Here is a 19973-nt window from a genome sequence, read left to right on the forward strand (position 1 = left end):
TCTCAATGTGTTAATTCACAGTGACCTCAGCCTGCTCCCGGCCATTTAAAATGCATCCAACTGTCCATGTGCCGAACACGTTTTGCCACTGGGATGTGTTTCGAAATAGCAATTACTGCACAGCATTTAAAACCGAGCTCGCAAGGATAAAGGGAAATTTTAAAATGTAGTCATAATAAAGTAGTATTGATGCTTGCGCATATTGTGAAGTCTTCCAACTGCATTATTTTTGCTCAGATATTGTTGATTTTTTTTTAAATCTCAAAATCTCAGCCACACAAGTGCCCATATTTTCAGGGCACTCGCTTACTCGGCCAAATATTCAGAAAATAATAATCTACAGCTATTTGTTAATCCACTGCTGGACAATAACTTCCCTAACCTGTCGGTTATGGGGGTAGTTTGCGCATACTTCACTACACTGGACAGTGCGTGTTGGTGAAAGGGGGGCCAAGGGTTAGTTCAGACATCACTTGCCACTGAAGTGAGTTGTGGTTCGGAATTAAATTAATGTAACTACGTTCATAATAAAATAATAATCACAGCACAGTGCGTGTACCACTTCCCCACTGCTCTATTCCCAAATATTTACATTCACGTGCATTAATAATTCACTATCATTGCAATTTATCACCAGGTAAAAGTGAACTGAAAAACAAACATCCCCCAAAAGTATGCAAGAGGGGCATCGCTCCCACACGTGTGGTGGGGCCAGACTCCTCATGCAGGCCCGGTGTCAGCAAGGTCTGTGCACTTGGGCATGCGTGGCATACTGCAGCAGGTTCCCAAGGTTGAAGTCCGGATGGCACCAGGAATCGAGGAGTCGCACCAGCTCCTGCTGCAGCTCGGGCGAGTTGGACACGTAACCCTCAACCACATTCAGCTTGTCTTGGAGAAGCAGTGGCGTGCAGAGCTGAGGGGGCAATGGTAAGGATGAGTGCCCTAAAACTTGATGGTAAAATCAATGATATGTGCAGCCATTTTGTCAATCCACTTCTGGATGAGGTCCTCGTGTAAGTCACGTGGGCTGTTTGACCATACTTCACCACGTTGGTCAGTGCGAGTTGGCGAAATGGGATGTGCAGGAGCATATCACATGTCACTAGCCACTGAAGTTAGCCATGAACGGGAATACAACTTAAGTCACCGGGTTCATAGCACAGCACACTAACCATTAAGCCTTCATTCCATCCCTCAAAATTGAATTTTATACAGTAGGGGAAATAATGTAAGTACTATCATTTCTTAAGTGGTCCAATTTATAAAATGCTGTGCATACATGTGTAAATGAGAAGTGCTGCACCATGGAAGTCTTATGATTATAATACCATGCATGCATATGCAGATGTACTTTACGTTCTTAAAAAAAATGTTACTTTCTTAACAGTGATTCATGTATGGATGAAAGAGTACAGAATGCTTTTCAAGTATTGTTGCAGATCAAATTGGCAAGGTGTATTAATGCACAGTACATGCCTCTCTGAAGTTCAAGTACGGTTGCAAATGCATTTTCTTAGCCAAATGAGCGGCCTGTAAACAACAAAAAACAGTGTTTGATGATTAATATTTCTGAAAACAAAATGTATCACTTTTATATTTATTTACCTACTTAATAAATGAACGTGCACACATTGGTATTTCCGAAAGAATTTTTTTTGCTTTGCGAGTAAAGTTTGTGAACCTATGAATTTTGGCAAATAAACCGGGCGCTTAGGCGGAAATCCTCAATCAAAACGGCACCGCTTCGGACGCTAAAGCTCACTGTAATCCGGTCGCTTGGCGCTCGGCGCGAGCGGTCAACAGTGATTCCCCGTGGACTCCAGGCAGGAAGACAAACATCCCCCTTCACAGCGCCCCGAGAAACTCAGCCGAGCCCCGCACACTGCCCGGCGGAAGACGAGACTTGCCAAGGGGAAGGGTTTTAGAGGAGCTGGTGTGTTATGGCGATGCGGGAAAACAAAATCTTATCTGTAGAGACGTGGTGATGTTTTTCAGAACTACCCCCTCGATCTAAAAAAGCGATGGCATTTTTGCGCGCGAGCGTCACCGATTTTGTACGCTGGAGGAGATTTGTATTTGCTGCCACAATTAGGACTACCTACCTCATCAGCTGGACTTTCATTGCAATATTATGGGACTGGCTTCATGTATAATTGCACAGCTGAGAGCATGCTACCCTCAAATGGTTGAAATAGAAATTACATCATGGTGCGAACGAAGTTCAACATACATAATCATAATTATCAACCAAATCCATATGCATATCGTGTGCTACTGCAGTTGAACAGAGCAAAATGGCAAAAAAGAACCACTCTCAAATACAAACCAATCCATCGCATGCCCTGTGTCCCTGCATTGTGTCTGGTTACCAATAAGTGACTGATAAATGCTTGAGAGGCAGGACTTATCAGTTTAGGTCCTATCAGAGCTTTGTGCTCCGCTGTTGCTCAAGATTTATTTTGGCAAAAGAATACAGGAGTGTGTGTGAGTCATGACATCAGCTCGGGATAAAAAAGCTATTTTGGCCTATGTCAAAGTCTACTTAAATAGTAAAAGTTTGTCTCATTGTTAATCCGCCAGCTTGCTGGTGTCATTGTTATGTTTCCACACAAGTGCCCGTTTGTGAGCCCATCCATGCAGAACACAGCAAAGCTAGCTGCTGCTGCTTTTACTGGAGAGCGGCAGAACAATTCATTTTTCTGCTCGGCTTGCATTTATAAGCAGTCATTTACAAAAGCGACGTGCAGTGCATGTGTAATCTGTGTGAAAAGCGAAGGTATGTTTAACCGTAGGTCTGACATCACTTATTGTGCATGGGAAGACCAAATATTCTCAATTGTACAAATAACCAAATGGAGTTGAAGCGCTGCAGAATTTGTATTAAGGCTTGCTTGTTCGTGAATAAAATTGAGCATTTTATTTTTGTTATATCTTATTATGCAAGCAATACAAAACGTACTTTAACAAGTTGGATCACAATTAACGTGCCACACCTGTGCTACGCTAGAAGCTGAGGGCCATTACAGGTGTGTGGGGGGGGGCATAAACTAGGACAGTCTGTGCGAGTGTGATTTTGGCAAGAAAAACAAGGCAACTAATGCATACACCAACAGGCAAAGGGCTTTCACGCGTATAAGCATGTACTTACGGACAAGCATGTACAAAAAACAGCATAACTGCATTGCAAATACTTATCACCGTCATCATCAGGTCATCCACTGCTGGATGAATTACTGTGGACATTGTCACCACCCCTCAAAGTCCTGCGATGCCACAAACCATCTCGCTCTTGAGCGCGAGCTGATCTCATCGCTCCATCTCAATCTAGCAATATATCCTACCCAAACCCACATATGTTTTCTTTAGAGTCAATGTCTCCGATTTATGGTCGTTTTCCGATCCAAGTGCTCTTCTTGCAGTCTCTCGGTGTAATTTAGAGCATGTATCTCTCTGTCATTCTTTTTGCACTCTTTTAAGCTTTTTTCCCTTTTTTTGTTTGTCATCATTCGTACATCTAATCCACAACACAACTGGTTTAATGCACCGTTTGAAGCTATCTTCCGGAGGCACTTTTGGGGCACACCAAGAGTAAATATTATTTGCCTCTGAATTCCTCAGTTTAAAACCTTCCAGGTTCCCAATGCACTGTTTAGTGAACTTAATTGTGACATCAATTCAGTTACAAAACACAGCTCTTAATCACTGGCAGTGTACAGAGAGACATGGACTTCCTCAGGACAGCTTCCTTCATTGCTTCCCCATCCTCTTCCGGCAACGGCTATAAGAGTACGTCAGTGGACTGGGAACCAGCCCTTGCATTCGAGTCCCTGTGATACAGACGATAATCAATGGGCACTGCGATAGAAAGTGCTCAAAGGGAGGAGCCATGCCACCCTCTAGTGGAGAATTTGAATATTTCTTCACGCGCAAGTGTTGGGTTTTGACAGTTGGGATATAAAGAACTTTCTGATGTGTTTTGAGGTCGTAACAACGATGTTTTGGGGCCTGATGTCCGACGCTTATATCAATTATATTTCTTCAGGAGCGAAACGTCAGACGTCATTCTCTTAAACGTGTGGTACAACCTGGAAACAAATGGAGAGCTGTTTCTTCACACAGTTGGAGAAACACTCGCGTGAAAAATCAACTACAATTACAAAGAGCGACTGCTTATATCAATCATATTTTTTTACATCAACCGCCGTCAATATCATTCATTGTGTATCTACTAAATGTTTACAAATAAATTAAATAACTCAATTAAGGAATGAGGCTGCAATCATTCTCCTGTTCAAAAAGGCCGTCAATTCACTGCTTCCCCAAACTGTGTTGGTCAAAGTGGATGTTTCACCACATTGCATTTCGAGCATCAGTAGAGGTTGGTGAAGAGGGCATTCCCAAGATATCACTCACCCACCAATGTTAACAGTCGCCGGGAATTGAACTCAGGTGGCCGATCGACAGAGCAGCGAGGCCATCCAACCGTGTGAGCAAGGTGGATTTAGTAGGGGTTTTTTACCATTGACCACATACATACATAGAAAATACAAATAATCTAAAATACCATTTTGCCTGACTTTTGACTTTGAATGACATTTTAATCAGTGTAAACTAAAACAGTCATTCAGGCTGTCACAATGGCCTTAATAAAAACATTTTTTTATCAATAATGAAACAATCTTGTATGTACACTGTATATTATGACAGTCATGCTCCTCTCTAGAAAGACTTAACCCCACCACAGCAGGAATGTGCCATTTCCACCAATGTTTGTGCGAATGGGAAATTATTAGAATTTATCTTATCACAAAATCACCCCGATTGTGCCTGAATTCTTAGCCTCGGAGAACTTACCAACAACAGAGTTAAGTCTGGTTAGTACTTGGAATGAAGATGTTCAGGGAATACCATCATATATTGAAGGCTTTAGCTGCAAGGTGACCGAGATAATTGTATTAAGTGCTCATCTTATGTGGTGATCAAGTGAATCTTGATTTGAAGCTTTCGTGACTGCAGGAACCCATACTCTTTGGTTCTTTCGGTAACGTCACGTTGGTATAAAACAAAATAAATCACGACGTTTCGGGCGCAACACAAGCGTCCGTCATCAGGTGGTGATGTTAATGTGAGAAATTAGCATGTAACTGTTAGATAGGATAGCGGCCTCCTGGACGAGGGCACGGAAGTGGCTATGTTATGTGAGAGATTAGCATGATGTTAATGTGAGAAATTAAAATGTCTAACAAGTGCCCTTTAAAAGGTTCAGAGGTTATAATGGATCACAGATATGTCAAGGATAATATAATTATCACCATGTCCTTTATTTACACAATAAAGCCTCAACGAACCGAAAAACTATTTTTTTTATGGGGGTCCTGATACAATGGGACATTGAATAGTCTGGAATAACCTCGCAATATTTTTGTAGTCAAACCCGATTAAGTGATTTACAGGTAATTGTTTTGCAAGTTTGAAATTTGACGCCGGCATGCGTGCCCTACTCTTTTTCTGATGTCGAAGGATCTTTAACATCCACGTTGTAAATTGAAAACTCATTTCTTGAAAACTGCTTTTTGTGTTTAGTTTGTTGTCCTTCCCCCACACCTCCTATTAGCACATTTGGCTACATACAGTGTGAAATAAGTTCAACACGTGTACATACTTTCCCATATTTACACACTTTTCTGCATCGATGCAATTAAGAGTCAACCGAGACACAGGCTGTGTAAACAAGAACACAAGGATATGTTATGGAAAACGCACTCGCCAAAGGTAATTGCAAGCATAATCATGAACAGTCCAGCACAACCCTTGCTCAGCACAACCTACGTTCATCAACTATTAGTTTCGGTCATAACTATAACCCCCTTTCCTACCCACAACACTGAAATAAAATGTCAGTTTTTTTTTTATATCCATTCTGTTCCCAATTCAATTCAACAGGGGTTCATTCTACATCCAGCAGTGGATTTATCACAGCTGATAATGACAATGACCCCTGGTCAACACACACGTCTCTAATATCCATATATTCACAAGTGCCACCCGTTATCCCAGTTCTAAAGTACAGTCATACCTCGGTATACGACCGCTTTGGAATACGTCGAATTCGGTATACGTCGTGTTTTGACGAAAAAAAAAATGTCTTGGGATACGACCCGCGTATACCCCGTTCACGACTGAAACAAAGCGCCGCTCCTCAGTCTGCCTGTACAGTAGATATCGTTCAGTGCTCAACCCTTGCTGGACAGGTTTTTAGTAAAACTCAAACCTGGTGAGCCTCAACCAGGTCCAAGTCAAGAAAAAAGACAGAAAAGAGAAAGAACCCCCCCAGAATTTCAGCTTCCTGAAGATAATGGAAGGGGACTCTCCTTCCAAAAAATAACATCTCCTCCTCCTCCCCTTCCTCACTACCATCCTCGTAGGCTATCAACTCCTCTCAGCAAGGTAAAGTGATGTTAAATTTTATTTTTATTTCAATTTATTTATGCATTTATTTTAATTTATTTATGCATTTATATTAATTTATGTATGCATTTTAGTAATACGTAGTGTCTAAATTATTGTATACAACCCCATTAATGTATAATATGCCATATAAAATATTATTTCTTATACTCTGGAACGGATTATTTCCTTTCCTTTTATTTCTTATGGGAAAAATTCGTTTGGTATACGTCATTTTCGGTATAAGTCCTACCTTCTGGAACGAATTAATGACATATACCGAGGTACCACTGTATGTTCAATTTACATCAGAAGGTAATTTGATCATATAATGCTCATGAATACCACTTTGTCGTGAATTCAGCAGTGGTTGTCCAATGGATAGACGTATAGGCATAGAGCCATAGGAATGTGGAATTTCGACCACTCGCTCAGGGCTTGCAACGGGAGATGACCACCACCATCCAGGGTCATTTGAGCAATACATGACTTTTTTAAAGCTTCTTCTTTCGTATGGCTGATGTAGATGCAGCGCAACAGCTACAATTTCACATTTAGGTGGTCAAGCCAGATTACCGCGTCGGGAGCAGCGGAGTGCATCGTTTTGAAAGCTAATTGGCATTGGCATTGTAGATAGGCCTTGTGGGCAGCCAAAATATAACCATTATTCATATTTAGAGACTCTTCCAGCACGGGTAATAGCTTTGGACAACAGAGCCACCCACAATAAATGTCTCATCGCTGACATAGCCATTGAAGCCCCTGAATTAGATCTTCCTCAAAAAACACCCATGGCAGATGCGGCCACTATCTATTCAAGCGGACAATAAGAACAAGACCTGCAGCATGCGACTTCTTACCAGACCGTGGACCACATTGTGAACCACTGCGAACATTGAAATATTAGCAGTTGCATTGGAGACATCTATTCAGCTTCCTGAGAGGCTGTCCTTTGGTTAGCAGATTTGTGGGTTGCAATACAAAGCCATACGCAAAAAGTGCTGGTTATGACCGATCATGAGTGTGGCCGACGACACCCCACCACGCCTCACCTCTTGATACCTGTCTTTCTTCTGAAGACCCTTCACTGCGCTGATGAGATGCTGGCGATCGGCGGTCTCCAGCTGATACATATGAATGAACGGGTCCATGGTAGAGCCCTGGCTGGATGAAAGCAGTCGGATCGCCCTTGCCTGCAGTTCCCAGTCGCATGGCAGCGCCTGGAAGAGTTGTGCGGGTAGCCAGTCAACCAAGGGCACTGTGCATTAAACAAGTGCATTGTTGAGGTTGTGCCACTGCTAACAAGCGGTGTGCCTGGAGATTGGTTTCTCGACAATCAAGCAGCAGCATCTGAACTTTACAAAAATAAATTTACAATTGCACAATTTTCAAAACCTTTTCCACCAATCCATCTCGATTTTAAATATGAATATTGGCAAAGAAGATGGAACAAAAGCCGAAATGTGAGCAATGAAGCACAGAGAGGTACATGCTTGGAAATGAGAAACAGAACATTTTAACACATGGAAGTTGAAGACATGATATTTAATGTTAATAAAAATGGTTTTGGGCAGGACACATTGCTAGAAATTTGGCCAGTGGTCGAGACTATTGGTAGGAATGGCAGGCAAAGGAGGGAACTACAGAAATGGAGTAATGTAATCAGCTCAAATGCAGGTGCTAGATGGACCATGACAGAAGGTGCCTTCATCCAGCAGTGGACTGATCATGGCTGATGATTTTTTTTAAATGTGCCCATTCATCATTCAGGTTTTTATAGCCATCGATACAAAATGAACAGTCGAGCTCAGGTGTCGTACCTTCCCTTGGGGATGGTGGCTGGCCACCCAGTCGGAAAACTCCGTTATGATGTGGTGAGCAAGGTGGGCTCTACTCCTCCTCCAATCACTGCGCACCTCCAGGATGTCTACCAGCATTCTGCGAGGATCGACCGCGGTTTCCAGGCGAGCCTGGCATGCCGCCAGGATCTTTTGCCCACGAAAAAGGCAATGTAAAAAAATATACATTTTTTCTCAATTGTCCTTGCCTCGAGTGAATACCGAAAGAGCTAAGAATATGAATTACTGCAGTCACGAAAGCTTTAAATCAAAATTGAATATGGAACTGTTAATTTAATTCAATAAAATTGTCGCAATTTTTTTATTACGAATTTTTTTTGTATCGTACGCATTTATTATGTGTACACGTATAGCCCTCTTGTCAATCCATTTCTGGATGAGGTCCTCTCCACGCTCTAAGGGTCACGGTGGTTTGACCATACTTCATCATGCTGGTCAGTGCAGGTTCGTGAAGGTGTATTTTGATGCACTTCCCTCTGCTGGCAAGGTTTATTACAGCTCGAGATAAATCTAGTAAATTAACCTCTGCTCCCTACAGCCACACAACGGTGACATGTTTTAGTATTCATAATAAAGGTTTTTGGGTTAGATCGCGTTATTTATAAATGTGTTGTAACCCTCTAACACCCGACACGGCCAAACAGTAAAAAATGTGTCACGTTCACAAAGGACAAATAGTTCACTACTTTAGCCTTTAACTATTTGTCCTTTGTAAACGTGACACATTTTTTACTGTTTGGCCGTGTCGGGTGGTGGAGGGTTACAACACATTTATAAATAACGCGATCTAACCCAAAAACCTTTATTATGAATAATATTGGTCGCGAAAGCCTGCTAGATGTTAACATGTTTTATATACTGGCCTTCCAGACTGAGATTAATCAGAAGCTTTGACATCCATATGATTGAAACAGGTAAAAAGTTTGTTTACTTTAACAAATGCTGCTGGTTAACATGAGTATAGAAAGCCAAAAGGCCCAAAGACTAACACTCTTACATTTTTATGGAGATACAAAATGTAAGTCTGTTTATTTATTTTATTACACTAATAACACATGATGAGTTACAGTATTAAACAAGTACATCTAATATTACTATAAGGCAGTTTGGTGGCTTTAACATATATCACTTCACTCAGTAACATCTGATCACATTAATATTGATTTGGAATTATTGATACATGATTGGTTTATTAAGCCTTTAATGAATCATCTCACCTGTTTCAGCTGCTTTTTATTCCAAAGTTCCTCCAAGTTGCGTACAAATCCGTCCTCCATCGCGATAAATTGTCCCTTTTCTAAAACTATCACTGAAAGACGATGGTAGAAGTTTCCATAAATTACACCTCTTGTCAAATCTATTCCTGCATTTTAACAACAAAAAAAGACAGTAACACGTGACATTTATTCAGCTGCAAACCTTATTATCCTTAGGGCACTGGCTATTTCTGTAAGATTCTCAAAGAAGGAGTAGGCTGTGTAAGAGCTTACAAAACCAGTAATAATCAGTTTGCAAAATAGAACAGTATATTAATAGCACGAGTGTAAAAATGTAATTATTCAAAGGCATGCAAAAATGTCATAAAATTTTTTAAAAAACATTTTAAACACACAAGTAAAACAAATATTGTACATGGGAGTACATGAACACCGATGCTCCCTATATCCACACAATAATGTAAAAACACGTTTTGGTCGAGAAAGCCTATGTGTTAAACAAAACGTTTTGGTCTGTTGGCCTTCCAAACTGAAGTTAACCGACAGCGCTGACGCTGGTTAAGAGTTTGTTTCATTGATACATAAAAAAATAAGTAATATTTAAAAATACTTTTTTTTAAAACACGCATTAATGAAATGTACCGTACGAGTAATGGTAGAACTCCACGACTCCAGGAAGTGGTCCCGAAGCTTTGCCACAACGTAAGGGACCGTGGTGATTTACAGCCAACGTCAGTTGACCGTGGACAATTAGACCCGAGCCGAAACATAACATATAACAAAGATGGTTTTTTTTATTTTTAATGATAGAATATAGTAGTGTCATCAGTATGACATAAGTATACCAAGTTTGCAGTCGATGCCACATTGGGAAGTGGATTAAAATTGAGTTACAAGATTTGAGGATACGACAACAGAGAGTGAGTTAATAGAAGGCGTGTAAAAACATTGTTTAAAAATATATTTTTGAAATTTTAATGATAGAATATAGTATTATCATCAGTATGACATAAGTATACCAAGTTTTCAGTCGATACCACATTGGGAAGTGGGTTAAAATTTAGTTACAAGATTTGAGGATACAACAAGACAGAGCGAGTTAAATAAAAGCGCGTAATAGCAACTGCCAATGCAGAAACACCAAATTATGTTAGCCAAAAACTAGTATGGCCTTCGCAAAGGAGACGACAGTCACTCAAGAAATTCACCATTACTCTACCCCCTTCTTTCCCCTGTATGTGAATGAAATGTGCTTCACGGCTTGCAAAACAACATTTTTTAAAATGTGCTTTTAAATCAATTAATGTTGCCCTTCAGGATGGAATTTCAAGGTGTGGTTGGAAACATTTTAATAATGCAACCCAAAACTCAAATCATGTAGTGTATGGTGTGCCTCGCTCTGACAAGACTTCTGGCTGGATACATTTGTGAAACGTCTTTCATGGAGAAAAAAAAAGCTTTAAAAGTCAAGGTGAAGTGTGTCATTATTACATGCTGGTGCCATCACTCCAATATATGTCAAAGTTATTAATAAAGTAACACCACTGCTATGATGGAGCATCTTGTCCCCCTGATTTTGATTTCTAGAATTCAAGTCTAGCCCATGTGGTTCTCTCTCTTCCATCATCTGAGAATCTCACGTAGAGTCCATGTAGTTCTCTCTCTTCCATCATCTGAGAATCTCACGTAGAGTCCATGTGGTTCTCTCTCTTCCATCATCTGAGAATCTCACGTAGAGTCCATGTGGTTCTCTCTCTTCCATCATCTGAGAATCTCACGTAGAGTCCATGTGGTTCTCTCTCTTCCATCATCTGAGAATCTCACGTAGAGTCCATGTGGTTCTCTCTCTTCCATCATCTGAGAATCTCACGTAGAGTCCATGTGGTTCTCTCTCTTCCATCATCTGAGAATCTCACGTAGAGTCCATGTGGTTCTCTCTCTTCCATCATCTGAGAATCTCACGTAGAGTCCATGTGGTTCTCTCTCTCCCATCATCTGAGAATCTCACGTAGAGTCCATGTGGTTATCTCTCTTCCATCATCTGAGAATCTCACGTAGAGTCCATGTGGTTCTCTCTCTTCCATCATCTGAGAATCTCACGTAGAGTCCATGTGGTTCTCTCTCTTCCATCATCTGAGAATCTCACGTAGAGTCCATGTGATTCTCTCTCTTCCATCATCTGAGAATCTCACGTAGAGTCCATGTGGTTCTATCTCTTCCATCATCTGAGAATCTCACGTAGAGTCCATGTGATTCTCTCTCTTCCATCATCTGAGAATCTCACGTAGAGTCCATGTGATTCTCTCTCTCCAATCATCTGAGAATCTCACGTAGAGTCCATGTGGTTCTCTCTCTCCCATCATCTGAGAATCTCACGTAGAGTCCATGTGGTTCTATCTCTTCCATCATCTGAGAATCTCACGTAGAGTCCATGTGATTCTCTCTCTTCCATCATCTGAGAATCTCACGTAGAGTCCATGTGATTCTCTCTCTCCCATCATCTGAGAATCTCACGTAGAGTCCATGTGGTTCTCTCTCTCCCATCATCTGAGAATCTCACGTAGAGTCCATGTGGTTCTATCTCTTCCATCATCTGAGAATCTCACGTAGAGTCCATGTGATTCTCTCTCTCCCATCATCTGAGAATCTCACGTAGAGTCCATGTGGTTCTCTCTCTCCCATCATCTGAGAATCTCACGTAGAGTCCATGTGGTTATCTCTCTTCCATCATCTGAGAATCTCACGTAGAGTCCATGTGGTTCTCTCTCTTCCATCATGAGAATCTCACGTAGAGTCCATGTGGTTCTCTCTCTCCAATCATCTGAGAATCTCACGTAGAGTCCATGTGGTTATCTCTCTTCCATCATGAGAATCTCACGTAGAGTCCATGTGGTTCTCTCTCTCCCATCATCTGAGAATCTCAGGTAGAGTCCATGTGGTTCTCTCTCTTCCATCATGAGAATCTCACGTAGAGTCCATGTGGTTCTATCTCTTCCATCATCTGAAAATCTCAGGTAGAGTCCATGTGGTTCTCTCTCTTCCATCATGAGAATCTCAGGTAGAGTCCATGTGGTTCTCTCTCTCCCATCATCTGAGAATCTCACGTAGAGTCCATGTGGTTCTCTCTCTTCCATCATCTGAGAATCTCACGTAGAGTCCATGTGATTCTCTCTCTCCCATCATCTGATAATCTCACGTAGAGTCCATGTGGTTCTCTCTCTTCCATCATCTGAGAATCTCACGTAGAGTCCATGTGGTTCTCTCTCTCCCATCATCTGAGAATCTCACGCAGAGTCCATGTGGTTCTCTCTCTCCCATCATCTGAGAATCTCACGTAGAGTCCATGTGATTCTCTCTCTTCCATCATCTGAGAATCTCACGTAGAGTCCATGTGATTCTCTCTCTCCCATCATCTGAGAATCTCACGTAGAGTCCATGTGGTTCTCTCTCTCCCATCATCTGAGAATCTCACGTAGAGTCCATGTGGTTCTCTCTCTTCCATCATCTGAGAATCTCACGTAGAGTCCATGTGGTTCTCTCTCTTCCATCATGAGAATCTCACGTAGAGTCCATGTGATTCTCTCTCTCCCATCATCTGAGAATCTCACGTAGAGTCCATGTGGTTCTATCTCTTCCATCATCTGAGAATCTCACGTAGAGTCCATGTGATTCTCTCTCTTCCATCATCTGAGAATCTCACGTAGAGTCCATGTGATTCTCTCTCTCCCATCATCTGAGAATCTCACGTAGAGTCCATGTGATTCTCTCTCTCCAATCATCTGAGAATCTCACGTAGAGTCCATGTGGTTCTCTCTCTCCCATCATCTGAGAATCTCACGTAGAGTCCATGTGGTTCTCTCTCTTCCATCATCTGAGAATCTCACGTAGAGTCCATGTGGTTCTCTCTCTTCCATCATCTGAGAATCTCACGTAGAGTCCATGTGATTCTCTCTCTTCCATCATCTGAGAATCTCACGTAGAGTCCATGTGGTTCTATCTCTTCCATCATCTGAGAATCTCACGTAGAGTCCATGTGATTCTCTCTCTTCCATCATCTGAGAATCTCACGTAGAGTCCATGTGGTTCTATCTCTTCCATCATCTGAGAATCTCACGTAGAGTCCATGTGATTCTCTCTCTCTCCCATCATCTGAGAATCTCACGTAGAGTCCATGTGATTCTCTCTCTCCAATCATCTGAGAATCTCACGTAGAGTCCATGTGGTTCTCTCTCTCCCATCATCTGAGAATCTCAGGTAGAGTCCATTGTGGTTCTCTCTCTCCCATCATCTGAGAATCTCAGGTAGAGTCCATGTGGTTCTCTCTCTTCCATCATCTGAGAATCTCACGTAGAGTCCATGTGGTTCTCTCTCTCCCATCATCTGAGAATCTCAGGTAGAGTCCATTGTGGTTCTCTCTCTTCCATCATCTGAGAATCTCACGTAGAGTCCATGTGGTTCTCTCTCTTCCATCATGAGAATCTCACGTAGAGTCCATGTGGTTCTCTCTCTCCCATCATTAGAGAATCTCAGGTAGAGTCCATGTGGTTCTCTCTCTCCCATCATTTGAGAATCTCACGTAGAGTCCATGTGGTTCTCCCTCTCTTCCATCATCTGAGGCGTGTACATGTGTGTATACAGACAGCCCTTATGTCAATCCGCTGCTGGATGAGGCCCCCCCCACCTCACCACGCCTGGCGAGTCGTGGTTGAGGTTCGTTGGCCATACTTCACCACGCTGGTCATCCCGGTGTGGGATGGCGAAGGCGAGGAGACATAGACCCCGGGCTCATAGTTCAGTACAACATTTGGATTTTTAGGCACCGTGCCCCTCTGATGCTCATCGCATATCGAACTCACAAATATCGAGATGAGGTCAAATGTGACGGGGGGGGGGAATACAGTACTGCGAAGTTAAAGCAGCATCTGATATTGTAATAGCATAACGGAACTACAGTGTATGTTGTAAATCACTGTGCCTTATATACAGAAACAGTACAATCTCATTATCAGCCATTATCAATCCACTGCTGGACGAAGCCCTCCCCAAATCATTGCAAATACTTCAAATATATATGCGCACACACACACGCGCGGGTGCGTTAAACGTGCAAGCGCATATTACCCTGTGTACACTGTTTATTTAAAAAAACTAAATTACCTCACGGTATACATTTTTTGTTAAATTATAGCACGGATGTCGCCGTGCACACCCGATCAGTTACTGTATGCGACGTACAGTACAGCATATATACACACAGACAAAGATTCACCGTGTAGCCTTTAACAGGCTGTAGGGGCAAGTGCTGTTAGCGAGCTGTGAAGGTCCGGCACGGCACACGAGGGAAGGGGCCGCCGTCACCACGCCCGGCCGCCTTTGTCTCCCCCCCCCCCCCAAGTTGGCGATGTGTTATACACCACTGCACCCAGGTACTGGTTTGAGGCCGAGTCGACCTAAGGGTATCGGGGGACCCACAGGACGCTGGTTTCTTGGTAGCCGTGGATATGGAATGGAACTCGGGGTGGCCGGGTTCGTAGCGCTTGCGTGAGCGCTAACCGCTGCGCCACCGCTCCCTCACATCGCACACGAAAACACACAATACACACAACACACACGAAAATACACAACACACACGAAAACACACACGAAAACACACAACACACACGAAAACACACACGAAAACACACAACACACACGAAAACACACACGAAAACACACAACACACACAACACACACGAAAACACACAACAAACACGAAAACACACAACACAACACACGAAAACACACAACACAACACTCACTCAAGCCTCTGCTCCCATAGTTATTTAGTAACGCATCACCACCGCCGTCCAGCTTATTCGTCAAATACCGAGGCCGCCCGTCCCAGTTCGACTCCCAGGTAAAGGTGGGTGGTGTGGGTGATGGTGGTGTGGGTGGTGTTGGTGGTGTGGGTGGTGTTGGTGGTGTGGGTGGTGTGCGTGGTGTTGGTGGTGTGGGTGGTGTTGGTGGTGTTGGTGGTGTGGGTGGTGTGGGTGGTGTTGGTGGTGTGGGTGGTGTGGGTGGTGTTGGGGGTGTGGGTGGTGTTGGTGGGGTGGGTGGTGTTGGTGGTGTGGGTGGTGTGGGTGGTGTTGGTGGTGTGGGTGGAGTTGGTGGGGTGGGTGGTGTTGGTGGTGTGGGTGGTGTTGGTGGTGTTGGTGGTGTGGGTGGTGTTGGTGGTGTGGGTGGTGTTGGTGGTGTGGGTGGTGTTGGTGGTGTGGGTGGTGTTGGTGGTGTGGGTGGAGTTGGTGGGGTGGGTGGTGTTGGTGGTGTGGGTGGTGTTGGTGGTGTGGGTGGTGTTGGTGGTGTGGGTGGTGTGGGTGGTGTTGGTGGTGTGGGTGGTGTGGGTGGTGTGGGTGGTGTGGGTGGTGTTGGTGGTGTGGGTGGTGTGGGTGGTGTTGGTGGTGTGGGTGGTGTGGGTGGTGTTGGTGGTGTGGGTGGTGTTGGGTGGTGTTGGTGGTGTGGGTGGTGTTGGTGGTGTGGGTGGTGTTGGTGGTGTGGGTGGTGTGGGTGGTGTTGGTGGTGTGGGTGGTGTTGGTGGTGTGGGTGGTGTTGGTGGTGTGGGTGGTGTTGGTGGTGTGGGTGGTGTTGGTGGTGTGGGTGGTGTTGGTGGTGTAGGTGGTGTTGGTGGTGTGGGTGGTGTGGACCCCCCCACCGAAGTGGCGAACTTCATCGCCAAAGCGGCGTACACCTAAACCCGCGACCGGCGCGGTGAAGTATGGCTAAACGACGAACCACGCGCACGGCCGCCGTGGCATAGGGTGGCGGGGGAGGAGGCCCTCGTCCAGCAGTGGATTGACAACGTGGCTCCCGGCGATTAACAAGCCATCGCATTTACCACCACCACCACCGCCGCCATCCACCCACCCACCCATACAACCAGACCTAAAGAGTCCGGGGCCATGCAAGAGCCGGTTTAGAACTCACTCACCTCTACATCTCATCAGCTGCGCACGGGGTTTCGGGGGTGAGGAGCTTCCTCCAGCCGCTTACACCACCACCAACCACCACCAACCCCCCAAACAAAACAAAAGTGTCCACCACTCGTCCTGCCCCCCCAACCACTACCCGAGCAGTCCCCCAAAATCCCCACTCGAGACTCGCAAGCCTCTTTCAATTTAATGCATGTCTTAATTGGTTCACCACGTGCCGGTGGGCTGGCTCTTGCTTGTTCCTGCTACGCAATTTCCGCACAGCTGACAATGTCGCTAGCGGGGTCGGCGCTACGGGTTGAACGATTTGGGGACAATATCTAATTCCGATTTTCTTTTTGCCCGACAGATATGACGATTACATTTTTTTTAAGTCAAGCTACATTTTCAATATTTACTGTGTTCATATTCTTAGCTCTTTCGGTAAAATCACGTTGAAGGGAAACAATAAAATAATAAAATATATTTAAAAAATCTCACGACGTTTCGACTGTAACACAAAGTCATCATCAGGTGTGAAAACCAACGGCTGATGATGACTGTGTTACAGTCGAAACGTCGTGAGAATTGCATTGTTTTATATATATTTCATTATTTTATTATTTCCCTTCAACGTGACTTTACCGAAAGAACCAAGAATATAGAACAATTGTTACATTTTGATTTAAAGCTTTCGTGACTGCAGGGATTCATAGTCTTGGTTCTTTCGGTAGCAAATCATTGGAAGGATTTGATACACCATTTCAGTTCTTAATTGATTGTTCACGCTTACGGTGGCTTTCAGACAGCATACATTAATTTTTCATCTCCCCCCTCCTCTTCTCAGAACATAGATGGACTCGTCCTTCTAAATAAACTGCAAAATCGCTTTGTAAAAATAAATACACCGTTTAAAAATAAATAAATACAAACCGCCACTTCTTTCAAATGTTTCTTGCCGTTGGTTTTTTCACACCTGATGATGACCGTTTGTGTTATGGTCGAAACGTGAGAATTTTTATTGTTTTATATTTTATTATTTTATTGTTTCCCTTCAACGTGACTTTACCGACAGAACCAAGAATATAATAGAACAATTGTTACATTTTGATTTAAAGCTTTCGTGACTGCAGGGATTCATAGTCTTGGTTCTTTCGGTAGCAATCATTGGAAGGATTTGATAAACCATTTCAGGTCTTAATTGATTGTTCACGCTTACGGTGGCTTTCAGACAGCATACATTAATTTTTCGTCTCCCCCCTCTTTTCAGAACATAGATGGACTCGTCCTTCTAAATAAACTGCCAAATCGCTGCCCGTGGTGCAAACGGTTTTTAAAATAAATAAGTAAATCGTTTAAAAATAAATAAATACAAACCGCCACTTCCTTCAAATGTTTCTTGCCGTTGGTTTTTTCACACCTGATGATGACCGTTTGTGTTATGGTCGAAACGTCGTGAGAATTTTTATTGCTTTATATATTTTATTATTTTATTGTTTCCCTTCAACGTGACTTTACCGAAAGAGCTAATAATATGAATTACTGCAGTCACGAAAGCTTTAAATCAAAATTTACTGTGTTAATAGATTTTAAACATGTGATGGAGCATTAGCACATGATGCTATCAGAATATGAACTGCTCTATAGATTTCTAATACAAGGATGAGAACTTCAAAGGTATTAATTGCTTCCAACATGTATTTAGGGGCCGTCCATAAATGACGTCACGAGATTTTGGACGATTTTTTTACCCCCCCCCCCCCCACTCGTCACAAGGCGTCACAAAAAGTCAGACCCCCCCCTCTCAAATATGACGTCACAAAGCTCTGCCCTGCCCCCCCCCCGCAAAACCATATTTCCATTTTGAAAATAAAACATTCTTCAAATCGCTTTAAACTATCGTCATTGTAGTGCGTATCTAATGTGGCGCTGCACTATGATGGTGTGGGAGAAAACATTAAAAAGCCTATTTAATTAAGCAGAACGTGTTGTTTATTTAAAGTTGCGCATTTTGATGTGACGTCACATTTTTCAACCCCCCCTCGTCACACATCGTCACAAATGTGTGACCCCCGCCTAGGTGCGTGACGTCATTTATGGACGGCCCCTTATTAAAATTTTTGTTATTGAAATAGAACAATCAAACATAGAACAAGAACCAAAGAAGAAAACAATTGTTAAGTTAAATAAATAGTTATAATCATACTAAATAAAACAATTTCAATAAGAAAGTAATAGGATTTTTCAAATCGCAAAAAAACGCAGCCTTTGCGATTTGATAAACGCATTGTTTCAAATTACAATTTCGATTTCAAATCGATTATCATCATGGGACCTCCTTTGCCAGTACCAAAATATGAGAATAGGTTTTCTCCTTTTTTCTGGCAACAAAACAGGTGTTAAGTTGTTAAAACACCAAACTGAAATCATTTACAAGGAATCATGTCTGCATTAACCACAATATTTGTAGTCAGAATGCAAACAAAAACATAATCTGATCATATACAGAGGGAAAAAAGTATTTGATCCCCTGCTGATTTTGTACGTTTGCCCACTGACAAAGAAATGATCCGTCTATAATTTTAATGGTAGGTTTATTTGAACAGTGAGAGACAGAATAACAACAAAAAAATCCAGAAAAACGCATGTCAAAAATGTTATAAATTGATTTGCATTTTTATGAGGAAATAAGTATTTGACCCCCTCTCAATCAGAAAGATTTCTGGCTCCCAGGTGTTTTTTTATACAGGTAACGAGCTAAGATTAGGAGCACACTCTTAAAAAGACACCTGTCCACAGAAGCAATCAATCAATCAGGTTCCAAACTCTCCACCATGGCCGAGACCAAAGCGCTCTCCAAGGATGTCAGGGACAAGATTGTAGACCTACACAAGGCTGGAATGGGCTACAATACCATTGCCAAGCAGCTCAACCCGCCGTGTTTGGAGGAGGAGGAATGCTGCCTTTGACCCCAAGAACACCATCCCCACCGTCAAACATGGAGGTGGAAACATTATGCTTTGGGGGTGTTTTTCTGCTAAGGGGACAGGACAACTTCACCGCATCAAAAGGACGATGGACGGGGCCATGTACCGTCAAATCTTGGGTGAGAACCTCCTTCCCTCAGCCAGGGCATTGAAAATGAGTCGTGGATGGGTATTCCAGCATGACAATGACCCAAAACACACGGCCAAGGCAACAAAGGAGTGGCTCAAGAAGAAGCACATTAAAGTCCTGGAGTGGCCTAGCCAATCTCCAGACCTTAATCCCATAGAAAATCTGTGGAGGGAGCTGAAGGTTCGAGTTGCCAAACGTCAGCCTCGAAACCTTAATGACTTGGAGAAGATCTGCAAAGACGAGTGGGACAAAATCCCTCCTGAGATGTGTGCAAACCTGGTGGCTAACTACAAGAAACGTCTGACCTCTGTGATTGCCAACAAGGGTTTTGCCACCAAGTACTAAGTCATGTTTTGCAGAGGGGTCAAATACTTATTTCCCTCATTAAA

The 19973-nt window shown here is 43.0% G+C and overlaps 1 protein-coding gene across 10 annotated transcripts in view; it reads right to left on the reverse strand.

Moving 5' to 3' along the window:
• The window catches only part of EXD3 (exonuclease 3'-5' domain containing 3), a 98137-nt gene extending 81371 nt beyond the window's left edge, over window positions 1-16766 (reverse strand). For 2 of the 10 annotated variants that reach the window (XM_076068782.1, XM_076068781.1), the window contains exons 1-6: window positions 16488-16763; window positions 9524-9669; window positions 8268-8435; window positions 7500-7667; window positions 1477-1530; window positions 774-913 (exon numbers count right to left, since the gene is read on the reverse strand). In XM_076068782.1, the coding sequence (XP_075924897.1) occupies window positions 774-913; window positions 1477-1530; window positions 7500-7667; window positions 8268-8435; window positions 9524-9669; window positions 16488-16500 (689 nt within the window). In that variant the 5' untranslated portion in view covers window positions 16501-16763. Of the gene's footprint in view, window positions 1-773; window positions 914-1476; window positions 1531-7499; window positions 7668-8267; window positions 8436-9523; window positions 9670-14792; window positions 14974-16487 lie in introns of all 10 variants that reach the window. The other 8 variants (XM_076068785.1, XM_076068784.1, XM_076068783.1 and 5 more) reach the window with 8 other exon arrangements.
• Between the last annotated feature and the right edge of the window lie 3207 nt (window positions 16767-19973).

This window comes from Petromyzon marinus, chromosome 22, assembly GCF_048934315.1.
Source record: "Petromyzon marinus isolate PM22_M1 ecotype Great Lakes invasive population chromosome 22, UKy_Petmar_22M1.pri1.0, whole genome shotgun sequence".
Taxonomy (NCBI): domain Eukaryota; kingdom Metazoa; phylum Chordata; class Hyperoartia; order Petromyzontiformes; family Petromyzontidae; genus Petromyzon; species Petromyzon marinus.